Below are 15,580 nucleotides of genomic sequence, written 5' to 3' on the forward strand. Positions count from 1 at the left end.
CATGTTTTTTCCCCCTGAGTTTTGTTTTCTAAAGTGCCAAGAAATTCTACGCTGCAGTATAAAACCATATCCATTCAAAGGATTGATAAGTTTTTACTGTTATGACGGAACGTATACCGTAACTTAACATGGAAAAAGTGTATTTTCACTCGGGAGAAAATGTATTTTTAACTGGGAGATCCAGGAAAAATCCGGGAATTTTGTTTCCTTGCCCGCATATACACCCTGTGTGATAACACTTTGAAGAACTGTTTCAGGTCAAGTTCATTAAGTGTAAAACTTGGTTAGAGATTTTTATATAGCTGTCCTGTTACAGGCATGTGAATCTGTAGTCGAACAGGTACCATAGGTGAAATAGCAAAATCACATATGAACACACTAAAAATGAAAACCACATCCTTGTGTGACCAATAGTTAACAAAATCATTAATGAGAAAGCAGATCCCTTTATATATCTGCTGACTTCAGCTACTTGATGCATGGTGCTGTGGTGTAGCCATTACAGAACTGACTAGTGAGATATTGAGAAATAGGAAATGCATGCAAAATTTGGCAAATAAATTGATGCTATATTCTCCACTGTCAGTGCACATAAACAATATAAACAAATCTACAAGGCATATTGAAATTGTAAGCTGAACTGTACCTTGAATACAAATCTTTTGACTTCTGTAGAGAACTCTGGAACATTCTGGAACACTTTCAGTGTAACATCGTGAAAGTCACATGTTACTGAAATTAATATTGTACCACAAATTAGGTACCTGACACTACACAAATGATTAAGATTACATAACTATACATATCCGGACAATTAGAAGTGAGCATATTACAAAGTCCCCACCATGTGCAGCCAGAGCCTCAAAATGTTGTGATATGGGATCATAGGATCCCTGGCAATTCTCCCTTCTGTGATTGCCGGAGGATTGTGACAAGTGAGTTACCTGTCAGCTGTATCACAAATATATTCAATGGGTGACGAGGGCGAAATTACAGATTCAGGAATTAGAGGTATCTTCTTTCTACGAAGAAGGCTCGCACATTGCTCCCTACATGGAGCCTGACATGGTTCTGCTGAAATATAGCGTGTGAGAATGAGGTTCTATGTTCATGTGTTGTGAACATAGAGAAACGAACAGTTCATTGTGGCCACTGAACCATGGTCCAACTTAGCTAATTTCCACATCATTGTTAGAGGTGAAAGGTAGGTGTGTGTGTGTGTGTGTGTGTGTGTGTGTGTGTGTGTGTGTATCAGAAAATGGTATATTTTGTGAGTATAAGCAAATGGTGGTGTCATATTCAAACTTTCTGTTCCTCTTTGTTAACAGGAACATTTGTTAGACCTTTACTCGTATGACTAACAAATGGCAAATATGCTATATTCTCAATTAAGATATGGTGGTGGGTCCACATTGGTGTTAAATTTCGTAAGTTTGAAATATGATATTCTGGAACAACACAGTTCAAGGAGAGTGCTGCTTTTGTAACACTTGATTTTGGCACAGTAGTGCACTTTCTCTTGTGCAGTGCATTTTCAATTGGAGTAAATGATGTGCAGCTGTTATAGCTCCTTAATCTCACTGAAACTGACAAATATCAATAATTCTGAAACATAGCTCACTTGTTACAGGTAATGCTGATACATTTTTGTTTTGTATGCATTCTCGAGTGTGGTTTCAACCATTCCACAACTCCGTATTTCTACAGTAAAATAGTAATATGCACAAAGAGCTATAAATATATTTCATTTGTTTCCCAGTCTCAAACTGGGCATCCCTTGTTTTTTTTTTTTTTTCATGTTTAATTTTCTGACATTCTGTTATATGGTGCTTTATGATAAATAAATGTGAAAATACAATTATTACATGCAGGCATGTTAATACTGTTATGTAGAATTTGATTTTCCTGTAAGAAAATGTGTTCTTTGTGTATCTCACACTGTTTATCTGTCATAGGTATCCGGCAAAAATCGTAGAATTTGACGATTCGGAGAATGAGGTTCTAATACACTTTGAGAATTGGTCTCAAAGGTATGATGAATGGATCCTCATTGACAGCCCAAGGCTTAGGCTGCTAGCAGAGGAGCCAGTTCAACCAGTGTAAGTTTATATGATGATATGTGTGAAGAGAAGTATAGATTCAGTTGTTGCTGGTAACAGGTATACTTAGGAGGAAGCAATATATTGAATGACTCCTCTAAAAATGTAGTTGCTGGTGACAGGTATACTTAGGAGGAAGCAATATATTGAATGACTCTTCTAAGAATGTAAACTCTTGGAATTTTCACAGTAAACTACAGAGTGATGCAAAATGCCTGTCTTTCGGGTTCTGCCACTGGAGTTGGCTGAGCATCACAGTGATGCTTTCATGCTTGCTAGATGAAACTGTAATGAAGCACACTGTTCTTCTTTGGATTTTCTCTATCAGTCCTATTTGGTACAGATCCCAGACTGATGATCAGTATTCAGTTAGAGGGCAAATTAGTATTTTGTAAGTGATCTCCTTTGTAGATGGACTAAACTTCCTGATAACGCTTCTGACAGGTGTGCTTCCTATGACATGGCTGACCACTGCGCTCATTGCATTGTGACTGCTGTTCATGCCAGATGCACTGACGAGCAGTTCCGTCGAAGTGGCTGTGGCTTACAGCTGATAGTACATAAGAAAAAATGAGTTTCCAATTTGCTCACTATAAGAAATACTGTGTGTAAATTAAGCAAAGGTACATCAGCTCCTGGAGCTAGTTTTTCGGTAGAGATTTTCATTTTCCTTTAACAAATTGAAAACCACTTCTTTCTGATTTGCGTGTTTTCTTCACTACGTGGGAGGAATCAAAAGTAATGTTCCATAGGGCAAATTCAATATTAGTGGAGATAGCAAAAACTACAATGAGAGGAATAACCCACCATCATCTCACCGCCGAAATTATTAGTAGCGTGCAGTGCATGGTACCATGTGGCCAATTGTCTCCGAGGCAGTTGATTACTAATCAATTATTAAAAAAGTGCAACAAGTTACCGCAGCTCTGTAGTGTAGTGACTTGTGCAGCAGTATACGTACACTAGGAGAAGATGGAAATGATTCTCATCCATGCTGCAGGCAGGAGTCAAGGGAAAGCAGCAGCAGAATACCACATGCGACATCCAAACCGACATATGCCTAATCACAGAATGATTGGCCATTTAATGGAATGGTTCAAGTCTACAGGTAGTGTTCACGACAAAAGATTTTCTGTACAGCCGCACACAACAACAGGGGATACACAATCAGCAGCCATACTAGCTAATGCGATGGAGAGTCCAACTCAGTCAAAAAGGACGGTGTCACAGGAACGTGTCCTCAGCCAAGCCTCCGTTTACAGGATACTGTCCTCTAATCCATTCCATCCCTGTCAAATCTACTCTGTGCAAGAACTAAGCTGTGATAATACTGATAGGTGGGTGCAATTCTCTGAATGGTCTGAAGAAAGCAACGCTCACCAGTGAAACCTTGAAGGTGACATTTTCTTCAGCAATGAAGCTAATTTCCATTTGAATGTGATGATGAATAGACATAATTCCGTCTGTCAAGCAAACAACAATCCACATCTCGCTGTTGAGGCATACACACAGTCTAATCCTAGGTTAAATGTGTGGTGTGGCATACATGGAGCTGTCCTCATTTGACCCATATTTTTTAACAGTACGATCTCTGCTGCATGCTACAAGATGATGTCTTGAGGAAACATAACTATGCTGTTTTGACGATCTGCCCCTCAAATGGTGATGCAGGTGTTTCTTCCAGCAGGACAATGCACCTCCACACTATGAACAAAATGTCCACAGGCTCCTGGATGAGGTTCTTCCTGGGCGTAGAAGGGGTCCAGTGCAATGGACATCTAGGTCACCAGACGTGATGTCACTGGATTTTTTCCTTTGGGAGCACATCAAGTCTACAGTGTACACAAACATACAAAGAACATTAATTGATCTGTAGGAGAATATCACCAGAGCCTGTACAGAAATACCAACAGTGGTGGTGTGGTCAGTATCCAGCAGTGCCCGTTGCCGTGTACAGATGTGTTGTGTGCAGGATGACAGTCAGTTTGAACACCTTCTGCAGTAGAGGTACATGCAAATAACTGACCAGGGATACCAGTTGCGTTGTACTGTTTAGTATCCAGCAGTGTCCGTTGCCGTGTACAGATGTGTTGTCTGCAGGATGACAGTCAGTTTGAACACCTTCTGCAGTAGAGGTACATGCAAATAACTGACCAGCATTGCCAGTTGCATAGTACTGTTAAGTTTCAGGACATCATTGACCAGTGATGTAACATTTTGCTTATATGATTAAAGCATGTCTATAGAATGTGTTTGTCTCTTTGTATATATGTTACCTCCATTGATTACGACTTTGTCCAATGGGCCAAGACCATTGAATCACCAATGTAGACCTTGTACTAGGGGACATGGCTTTTCAATCACCATATACAGGGTATTTCAAAAAGAATATACATATTACAAATTATTATTTTGTCCAAACTATAGATCGCTGCATCTCGGATCAGCTATTGGCGAAACGAATACATAGTCCAGTTTATATTAATAGCCGCTAGATGTCAGCTGCCTTCTGGTTTACTTAGTAACCATCATATGTTTAAAATGGCTACTCCGCAGCAGAAACTATTTTGTGTTCTCGAGTTTGCAAAGTGCAATTCCGTGATAACACTGCAAAGACGTTTCAAGTTGAGGTACCAAATTGATCTCTGAATGGGTGGAACATTCGCAGATGGTATCGACAGTTTGTAGATACGTGATGTGAATGTAAAGAAGAGAGTCCTGGCCAACCTCATGTTCCTGAAGAAAATGTTGCATGAATTCAGACTGCTTTCCAACATACAAAACTGGTTGTTTCTGAGGCTGCACGAAGACAACTTCATTTTTCAACAGGACGGGGCACCCTCTCACTGGAGTCGCCAAGTGTGTGTGAATGAAACTCTACCGAACCGTTGGACTGGTCGTCAAGGAGCTGGCGACTTAGCATGTCTCAGTTGGGCTCCTTGGTCACCGGATTTGACACCCTCGACTTCTTCCTGTGGGATTTCGTTAAAGACAACACTTATGTTCCACCACTCCCGCGTAACCTGGAAGAGTTGAAGAACTGGATCTGTACTGCCATAACATCAGTGACAAAGGACATGCTTGCCTGAGTATGGGAGGAAGTTGAGTGTCGATGTGATGTTGTTTGTGTCGCTGATGGAGGGCATATTGAACGTCTGTAATCTGAACTTGAGAGGTTTGTAAATGTGTGTGTAAGCTTTCATATTCGTATGTCTTAAAATTTAATAAATGTTTGAAATACATATATTCTTTTTGAAACACCCTGTATAATTCTTCTCATTCTGTTCTGAGGCAACTAATTGGCACACAAAATTGATTTATTCTTATCTTATAATTTCACATCACATCTTAATGATGAAGTGTTTGGTTTCTGATATTGGTCATAGTTATTGTGATACTTGAAAATTAAGTAACCCTGTCATGTAACATTTGAAGGTTTTGCAGTGAAAAATGTGCTTTCTGTGTGCTAAATGTAGCTAACACATCAAAGTTGTTTTTAAAGCTGGATCAAAAGCCATATCTCATTACAGTTTTGAGAAAATAGAAGTTTTAAGTACTTTATTTGCGGCCACTGGCACTGAGTGTGGTGCGTGATGTTCCATGTGCAAGTAGTCTGCAGCTCAGTGTTGTACTTAGCTTCAGTCATAAGCAGTTTCTCAAAATGAATGATCACAGTTTAGTTTTGTACTTATTGCTAGAAGAAAATGATGAAGAATAATGGGGGCCATTTTTTCGGGTGTTACACAAATACTTTGCAGTCTCCTACAGCTGTCAGTATCTGGAGAGTAGTGTAAAGGGGTAAAAAACTACCTGTGTGGACTCCACACTGTGTTAGCCACGTCGTAGCAGTACCTGATGTGCAGTACACAGCTAAGCCATTGAAAGGATGGCTACAATACTCAAACCTGTGGTGTAAGTCCAGGAAATCACAACCTACATTGTCATGTAACCATTGAAGATTCTGGTTCAGACATACTACTCAGCTCAGAACCATTGGTCTCTATCAGTTCTGGGAACAGAGCTACAAATTATGAGCTTTGGTGAGACTCCATGAGCAGTGCTGGTCTTTTCAACCGCCTATGCCTGTCACTGAAATGATTTGAAGTATGACTTGGGATTCCAGGTGACCCATTATTTGTTCCAGCGTGTGCCACAATCTGCAACTGGTTGCAGTGTGTTCCCTCATTGGCTGCTGGAACAGCCTCTTAAAATATGTTGAATAAGGTCTCCAGTCATACACTGAATGCATAATGTGATCCATTCCATCCCGTGCTGCTGTTCCCATAAGGGGCATTGTTATTCATTGTACATTTGAATAGATGATGATTGATAGACCCTACCATTTGCTTCGTTTCAGTTTTGATGAGAGAGAGTTATTTGAATTTGTTGATTAATCTGATGGTTGTAATACCCTAAGTTCTCAACTTAATTCGTTGTTGGTTAAGATGATGGTTGTAATACCCTATGTTCTTCCTGGACTCCACCCACACACATCCCCTTCCCTCGTACCAGGCCTGTAGACCTACCATTGACATGCTATCACAGTCAAATGGATGAGTAGCGATAGATCCTGTACTTCTTGTAGAGGAGACAGTTTCAGTTGAAGAGGGTAGTTGTTGAGGTCCCTTCGGTATCTCTGGTGCGTGACTCAACATTTCACCCAAAACACCGATTCGGAGCAGCTTCGAAATGCTTGACACCATTCAGATTTGATTTCAAGCCACTTAAAAATACCAAATAACTCATCCCATGCCTGAGAACAGCATACACAGTGAGGCTTTATTCTGACTATTACAATGTATATGTGAACACTAAACAAATGTGTAACTAATGAAAGAAACCATTGGATAAAATTCACAGATTCCGTGAAGAAACAGAGAGAGAAAAACTTTTGTCAAGTTTGTGTTCACTGACAGACTTGTGTAACGATGTCAAAAACAGTGCTGATGCATGACAAAATGCCTACAATATACACTGCTGTTTGAAGGGGAGGGGTAACCGTCTGGAACATATTATGACAGTTATTATATGTGCAAAACACAATATTACACTACAGCAGCTGAGTTACTGCACGAAGTTTACATCATGAACTTAAAATTTCAGGCACTGACTTAGAAGAAGCTGGTCGTTCAGTGGAAAAACATGGAAATGTTGCACTAACCACACAAGGAGAAAATATTTTCTGGGAGGATGTTGCTACCAAAGTTAACAGAATATATAACTGTTAATCACAAATTACTATGAAATACGTTGTGCCCAATGCTGATAAATATCTGAAAATTCTGCAAATATATCCTTATCAGCAGGATTACAGGAATATTGCATTGAAGGCATTAACTATTACTTGGGCATTGTGGTGGTTGAACATAACTACTTTGTATACCAGACTAACATACCACACTAACAACAGAAATTGTATTAAACATGTTATAAGGTGAACAAGCTAGAGGGACTTCAGAGTTTTTTAAGCAACCACAGTTGCATTTTCGGCAGAACAGTGAGGATATGGGTGCAAGAGAGCTGTGTGAATGCCCTTACTATGGCCCTGCACGTGAGCTAATGTTTCACCTGACAACTCACTGGGGCCTTAGAAAAGTGATGCCATGTAGGCTGATTGTCATCTAGGCACTTAAGATAGCGTGTTCTCCTGTAACGTATGTGGGGCCAACTGATACTTACTATGTTTGTAAGTGGACAGTTGAGGGTCGTTATTACTCACATGTGCTCTTCAACTTGGTCCCCCCCCCCCCCCCCCCCCTCCCTGGAATAATGCATGTGTTCATAGGACAAGGAAAAATAAAAACGCTGTTTGATGAACATTCTGGCAAACGAAGGACTACGTACCCAGGAGCATGCACAAGCTGTTTTAGCACAAAAACCACCCATGATTGTGAAGGAACATTGGTCAGTTATCGATGGATCACGGTTTAGTATTTCTCCAGAGGGTCTTCTAGCCACTTGTTGAGCTGATGCCATGAAGAATTGCTGCACTTTGTTGAGTTAGATTGGAGTCAACATAAATTTGCTACCTGTACCACAGTTTGGATCCTATGAGTATTTTAGGTTACTGAACAGGCAGGCATTGTTTGTTTGGTCTCAGTAAGCTTTCTCACTTTTTTAACATTGCTATATCATAGTAAGTGCACCAGCAATAGTCATGTACGATTTACATTTTTGTATATATAATGCAGTATTCATTTTCATGAAGTAAAAAAAAAAAGATAACAGGTCATAGTAAGTGCATCAGCAATAGTCATGGACGATTTACATTTTTGTATATATAATGCAGTATTCATTTTCATGAAGTAAAAAAGATAACAGGTCATGAAATTTTATGTCAGTGATTTTATTTTCAGACAAACTAAACCAACGAAACCATTTAGAGTTGGTGAAAAGGTAATGGCAACATGGAACGACAGCCGCAAGTACCCAGCAGAAATCAAAGCTATTGTATCAAAGGGTATTTTTGTATTTTATTTCTCTTCATTTATTTAGTAGTGTACTAGTTTAGTTACAAAATTTGTAAGTATGGAATCTTTGTTGAGCACTAGCCTTGTAGTTGCGAAGACTGATTTACAATGGCTTCAATAATCCTGTACACGTATTTAGAATGAGCATAGGTCAGATCACAATCTTGGCATTTTGACATAGGTTTTCAAGGATTTCAGTAAATCTTTTCAGATGATATAAGAAATGTTGATATAATAGGTTGTGACGACTTCTTTCTCAGCCCCTCCCCCCTCACTCGTACCCCTCCCCATTGATTCGACCACTCCCCCTCACTCCGACCCTTCCCCCTCACCCCTGCCCCTCACCCCTACCACTCCCCCTCCTTGACCCCCTCCCCCCCTCCCTCCCTCCCCCCCTCACTCTCACCACCCCTCCCTCCCTCCCTCTCACCCTCCCCTCCCTCCTTGCCTCCCCCCTCCCTCCTTGCCTCCCCCCTCCCTCCTTGCCTCCCCCCTCCCTCCTTGCCTCCCTCCCTCCCCTCCCTCCTTGCCTCCCACCCCTCCCTCCCTCCTTCCCTCCCTCCTCCTCACTCTCCTCCTCCTCCCTCTCCTCCTCCTCCCTCTCCTCCTCCTCCCTCTCCTCCTCCTCCCTCTCCTCCTCCTCCCTCTCCTCCTCCTCCCTCTCCTCCTCCTCCCTCTCCTCCTCCTCCCTCTCCTCCTCCTCTCTCTCCTCCTCCTCTCTCTCCTCCTCCTCTCTCTCTCTCCTCCTCTCTCTCTCTCTCCCTCTCCCTCTCCCTCTCCCTCTCCCTCTCCCTCTCCCTCTCCCTCTCCCTCTCCCTCTCCCTCTCCCTCTCCCTCTCCCTCCCTGCTGCCTTCCTTGCCTCCCCCTCCCTCCTTCCATCCTTCCTTGCCCCCCCTCCCTCCTTCCTTCCATCCTTCCTTGCCCCCCCTCCCTCCTTCCTTCCATCCTTCCTTGCCCCCCCTCCCTCCTTCCTTCCATCCTTCCTTGCCCCCCCTCCCTCCTTCCTTCCATCCTTCCTTGCCCCCCCCTCCCTCCTTCCTTCCATCCTTCCTTGCCCCCCCTCCCTCCTTCCTTAAATCCTTCCTTGCCTCCTCCTCCTCCCTCCCTCCATCCTTCCTTGCCTCCTCCTCCTCCCTCCCTCCATCCTTCCTTGCCTCCTCCTCCTCCCTCCCTCCATCCTTCCTTGCCTCCTCCTCCTCCCTCCCTCCATCCTTCCTTGCCTCCTCCTCCCCCCTCCCTCCATCCTTCCTTGCCTCCTCCTCCCCCCTCCCTCCATCCTTCCTTGCCTCCTCCTCCCTCCCTCCATCCTTCCTTGCCTCCTCCTCCCTCCCTCCATCCTTCCTTGCCTCCTCCTCCCTCCCTCCATCCTTCCTTGCCTCCTCCTCCCTCCCTCCATCCTTCCTTGCCTCCTCCTCCCTCCCTCCATCCTTCCTTGCCTCCTCCTCCCTCCCTCCATCCTTCCTTGCCTCCTCCTCCCTCCCTCCATCCTTCCTTGCCTCCTCCTCCCTCCCTCCATCCTTCCTTGCCTCCTCCTCCCTCCCTCCATCCTTCCTTGCCTCCTCCTCCCTCCCTCCATGCTTCCTTGCCTCCTCCTCCTCCTCCCTCCCCCATCCTTCCTTGCCTCCTCCTCCCTCCCTCCATCCTTCCTTGCCTCCTCCTCCCTCCCTCCATCCTTCCTTGCCTCCTCCTCCCTCCCTCCATCCTTCCTTGCCTCCTCCTCCCTCCCTCCATCCTTCCTCCCTCCCTCCATCCTTCCTTGCCTCCCCATCCCTCCCTGCATCCTTCCTTGCCTCCCCATCCCTCCATCCTTCCTTGCCTCCCCCACCCCCCTTCCCACCTTCCTTGCCTCCCCCACCCCCTTCCCACCTTCCTTGCCTCCGCCAGCCCCCTTCCCTCCTTCCTTGCCTCCCCCAGCCCCCTTCCCTCCTTCCTTGCCTCCCCCAGCCCCCTACCCTCCTTCCTTGCCTCCCCCACCCCCCTTCCCTCCTTCCTTGCCTCCCCCACCCCCCTTCCCTCCTTCCTTGCCTCCCCCACCCCCCTTCCCTCCTTCCTTGCCTCCCCCACCCCCCTTCCCTCCTTCCTTGCCTCCCCCACCCCCCTTCCCTCCTTCCTTGCCTCCCCCACCCCCCTTCCCTCCTTCCTTGCCTCCCCCTCCCTCCCTCCTTGCCTCCCCCTCCTTGCCTCCCTCTCCCTCCCTCCTTGCCTCCCCCTCCTTGCCTCCCCCTCCCTCCCTCCTTGCTTCCCCCTCCCTCCTTCTTTCCCTCTCTCTCTCTCTCTCTCTCTCTCTCTCTCTCTCTCTCTCTCTCTCTCTCTCTCCCCCCCTCTCTTTCCCTGCCTATCTCTCCCCCACCTTTCCCCCCCATCAGCCTGGACCATCTAAAGTCCGATGTTATTTTAATCACGCTGCTCTTGCTCACTCTCTTTCAATTCCTGCCTCTCCCCCTTTAGAATCTCTCTGCCCCTTTAGAATGTTTTTCCTGTCCATAATTTTCCCTTTCCTCTTTCTCCTCCCTCCTTATCAATCATGCTCCTTCATGTTAGCTCATCTCAGAGTTTGATATAATTATGCACATGGGTAGTTACAAAACTTGTTTGCTCTTGTGTAGTACCGTTTTTAGAAATCCAGGGTGGTATTTGGCAGTATATAAAGCAATAGCAGGCTGAAATTGTAAGTTGAAAATGTTTCTTTTTAACATTATCACTTTTCTTGTCATCCCATTTAGCCTTTGCCTGTGCTTGATACTGCATTATTAGTTTGATGACACTTTTTTTCATACAGTACATCATTAAATAAAGCAATGTTGAGTTTATGTTTTGTGCTGTCTTGTTAGTAATATGAGAATTTGGTAATTAGTACTGAAATATTGTGTGTGGCATTTAACCATTTGTAGTATGAGTTATGCCAACTGTTTCACCACAGAAGTACTTGTTTAAACTTTCATGTTTACATATAATTTGTAAAATCTACGACTTAGTTTTGCTCTCTCATTGCATGCTATGAAATTATTTGATGTTGGAAACAGTGTGAACTCCTTTAGTATAAGTTAGTAGTAGCATACTGATTAGTAAAAAGACATATACAAGCTTATTTTTCTTGTAATTGAAAGGAGTGAACTTACATCACCTTTTTGTTATTTACAGGTGTATATAGAGTGCTGTTTTATGACGGCTTTGTAAAAGATATAAAGGGACATCGAATAACTAAACTTGCGGAAACCAACTCTCAGGTAAAACTAAAAACATTTCAGAAACACAACTGTAACCTTAGTTTCCTGTACAAGAAATTTCAAATTACAATTTTTCCCCCTCTCTGTTTATAGCAGTTACGTGTTAGACGTCATGCACGTGCCAGTAATCCTAAAAGTAAGTCGGCACCACAGCGCTCAAATACTTCCCGGACAAATCTCGAACCAAAATACTCAAAAGAGGAGCGTCGGCTTCGGATGAGGAAGTTAAATATTGCCGAGCTTTTCCAAACAAATAGACGTCGAAGACGCAGAAAAGGAGGTAATTCTGACAACAGTGACAGTGATAGTGATGCCCAGATTCAATCTAGGCAGAAAAGCAGTAAGCTAACTGTGTCTGATTCTGAAAACAGTGGTTTAGAGTCACCATGGCAGTCAAGATTACTTGATAATGACTCAGATACATGTGATCGTGTGGAAGCCGAACATAGAAGACAAAGGACATCCTCGAGCCCTTTTGGTGTCAGTGATATTGAAACAAGGTCTATGACGCGAAGGATGTCCTCTAGCTCCTTAGGGGAAAGTGACGTCGAAAACAGAGCCAGAACACGAAGAATGTCTTCGAGTCCCTTTCAAGGTGGTAACACCGAAACTAAAATTAGAAGCCAGAGGATGTCCTCGAGCCCTCTCGGCGGAAGTGATATTGAAACGAGGTCTATGACTCGAAGGATGTCCTTAAGCTCCTTCGGGGGAAGTGACATTGAAAATAAAATTACGACACGGAGCCCATTTGTTAGCAGTGATGAAACACGATCAACACAAAAGTCATCCTCGTGCCACTTGGAGGGGAGTGATATTGAAGCTAGAACTGGAAGAGGAAGGACATCCGCTAGCCAATTAGGTGGAAGTGACGACGAAACTAGAGTTAGGACGCGAAGGGCATCTTTGAGCCCTTGTGGGGGCAGTGACAGAGAAACTAGGTCAATGACACGGAGGACATCATTGAGCCCCTATGGGGTCAGCGACAGGGAAACTCGGTCTACGACACGAAGAACCTCCTCGAGCCCCTGTGTGGGCAGTGATGTAGAGACTATAATTAATACACGAAGGAAATCCTCAAGCCCTACTAGGAGTAGGGGACAGGCATGGACACGGACACAAAAATGGACAGCCTTGTCCCCCTTGGGTTACCGCGATGTGGAACCTAGAACTAGATCTAGGACACGAAGTCCCTTTGGTGAAAGTGACATTGTACGTAGAGCCAGATCTGCAAGCCACATGGAATCTGAGACCTCAGAGTCTGATATTGATCTAACAAAGAACTACCGGAAGTGTGTGAGTGAAGGAGAGATTGACAGTATGCAAAGTCAACTAGTACCTAAGCGTAGGCGCAGACGAAGAAAGCCGTGGGGGAAAACTCTGAGAAGGAAGGAAAGAGCTGAATCCTCTACAGACCTGAGTAGCTGCTCGGACCATTCTGCTGCTGAGTCAGAAATAGGTAAGTTCTTTAATTTGTTCTGGAGAGTATAACTGAGATTATGAAAGTTAGGAAATAGAATGTAGGTATGGATGTAACAAGACTATATTGGAAAACTAATAAAATTATATTTGAATATTGATAAATATGTTTCTTAGTTATTCAGTTCAGTTACCCGAGTTGAAATGAATGCAAGTTAGTGGTAAGTCCTTAAATTTGTGTATTTTCTACAGGACCAACATTACGGGTGAAAGATTGGGCTGGCACTACACAGTCTGTGGCCGAAAAGAATGTATCAGGTATGAACAATATCATAATATAACATTTGTTTTAAATGTTGATCATTGTAGATATTTGGCCAAATTAATCTTTGGAGGTCTTGTGAGGGAATTCCATTTTAGTACTTTGAAGTTTAATTTTGAATTTTATCAAAAGAATGAAAAATGATGTTTGCTAGATTCTTTATCCTTTAGTGTACAATAATTATATTACTGCCAGTTTTAACATTAATTCTACCACCTGTGTGTGAATGATGGCGGGGCAGGACAGACTCTAAAACGAGCTCAGTTGTAGACACCACTGTAATTTTTAATGTTACATTCCACTCGGAGCACTCTGTAAGTTAACAAACATGTTGAATACTACAGAATTTATTAGGGATATGTAGGAAACAATGATAAAATTCTTTAAATAATCTGTAAACAATGGCATTTTGACATCGCCATTTATTTTTCTGCCTGTATCTTAAGTTATTCTTAAATGTGTTTAATTGGTCCATCATGTAGCTGTAATATAAAACTCAGTCTTTGATGGAATTATGCTCTGTTAGTATTGTGATACTGTGTGGTGTTGATGTTTTTGATGAACTTCCCTTGAAGGAACCATTGTGAGCCTTTGATTCTTCTTAAGTTTAAAGTTGCAAGTCTGTGTCATTATTTCTGAATTGGCAGATTTTTAATATTGCTATTTCTAAACTGTGTGTACAGAACAGCAAAATATTTTTCGTGTACCAAATAAGGTGATGGGATGCTTAAGATACTGGTGTTTCTTTCAGGAGGAAAGGGTTCAAGTTCTCATGTAGTAATCCAGAGTAGTTTCCAAGCTCCCTTAGATAAGTAAGGGCAAATACTGGTATAATTCCCTTGAAGATAGTATGATGGGTTCTTGTCCCAGCCTTCTTGAATCCAAGATTGTACTCCTCCACTGTATAGACATTATAGTCTGTGAAATGTGAACCTCTAGACTTCTCCCCCCCCCCCCCCCCCCCCCCCCATTTGGCAAACAAAATTGTAGTGATTTATTTCCAGCAAACGCTTGATCATTAGGGCTACAGTGTGGGTAGTAATTTCATTATTCCTTTTACATTTGTACTGTGCAAGTGTGCGACATGTGTGGCACGCGTATGTTGCTAATTACTCTTTCATTTCTGACATGAAGTGCTCAGTTTGTGTCACATCGACACTTAATAGTTTGTGCAAAAAATCAGATGGGATTTAAAAAAAATAGTCCTAACATTTTTGAGAAACCATTCAATGATGGCCAAAATTAAGGATGAAAAAATGTGGCACCCATGTTTCCCAATGATTTCCTGTACTTAAACAGTTCTGTAATATACACAAATTATTCTGATATATTTGTGTTATCAGCTACTTCATATATGTTTAAGTGCTGACCTTTCAGTACCATTTTGTGAACTTCATCAGTGTGTTCATCTGTGGTTGTAGTTTTGGGATAATCTGCATGAGAAGTATGGCATATTTGCTTTCAGGTACACGTTTCTTGCTAACTGTTAAAACTGAAGTCACAGATGACCACTTCATTGTATGATTTGGCTTTTATTTTTGTACCAACATAAACAAACAAAATTTCGTGGAGGTTAGCATCATCTCTGCATGAATAAAAGAATTCTTCCTCGTTCCAATAAAGCTGCGGCAACTCACAATTATATTGTGCTTATTAAAAGTGCAGAACATAGGACTATGCAAATGAAGCACGAAACATAATTGATATGCAAACTGTGCATTAGAAGTGACGCACTGCATTATTTTCTTGTTTTTATTTATCTCCCTCCCCCTCCAATAGGATAAAAGTGGGATGTATCTGACTATAGAGGCAAGGCTGTTGTATATCCCAAACTAATGTTGTATTTTCAGTGCCAGAAGCTTGGGCACACAGTGTGGGGTACAAATATGAAACTGCGTTCAGAAATGTGGTTTGACAGTGTACAGAGAGAGAGAGAGAGAGAGAGAGAGAGAGAGAGATGCATTTCCTCTACTGTCTATGTTAACTGCTTTGTAGTCACCCAATATGGATTAGGGAATTTGTTCCTGTCTTACGCAAAAAATGTT

General features: G+C 42.8%; 1 protein-coding gene across 3 annotated transcripts in view; it reads left to right on the forward strand.

Moving 5' to 3' along the window:
• LOC124554729 overlaps positions 1-15,580 on the forward strand; it is a 284,948-nt gene that overhangs the window by 43,302 nt on the left and 226,066 nt on the right. For 2 of the 3 annotated variants that reach the window (XM_047128375.1, XM_047128376.1), the window contains exons 3-7: positions 1,956-2,099; positions 8,456-8,559; positions 11,712-11,797; positions 11,891-13,253; positions 13,466-13,531. In XM_047128375.1, the coding sequence (XP_046984331.1) occupies positions 1,956-2,099; positions 8,456-8,559; positions 11,712-11,797; positions 11,891-13,253; positions 13,466-13,531 (1,763 nt within the window). The remainder of the gene's footprint in view (positions 1-1,955; positions 2,100-8,455; positions 8,560-11,711; positions 11,798-11,890; positions 13,254-13,465; positions 13,532-15,580) is intronic. The other variant, XM_047128377.1, reaches the window with a different exon arrangement.

This window comes from Schistocerca americana, chromosome X (genome assembly GCF_021461395.2).
Source record: "Schistocerca americana isolate TAMUIC-IGC-003095 chromosome X, iqSchAmer2.1, whole genome shotgun sequence".
Taxonomy (NCBI): Eukaryota; Metazoa; Arthropoda; class Insecta; order Orthoptera; family Acrididae; genus Schistocerca; species Schistocerca americana.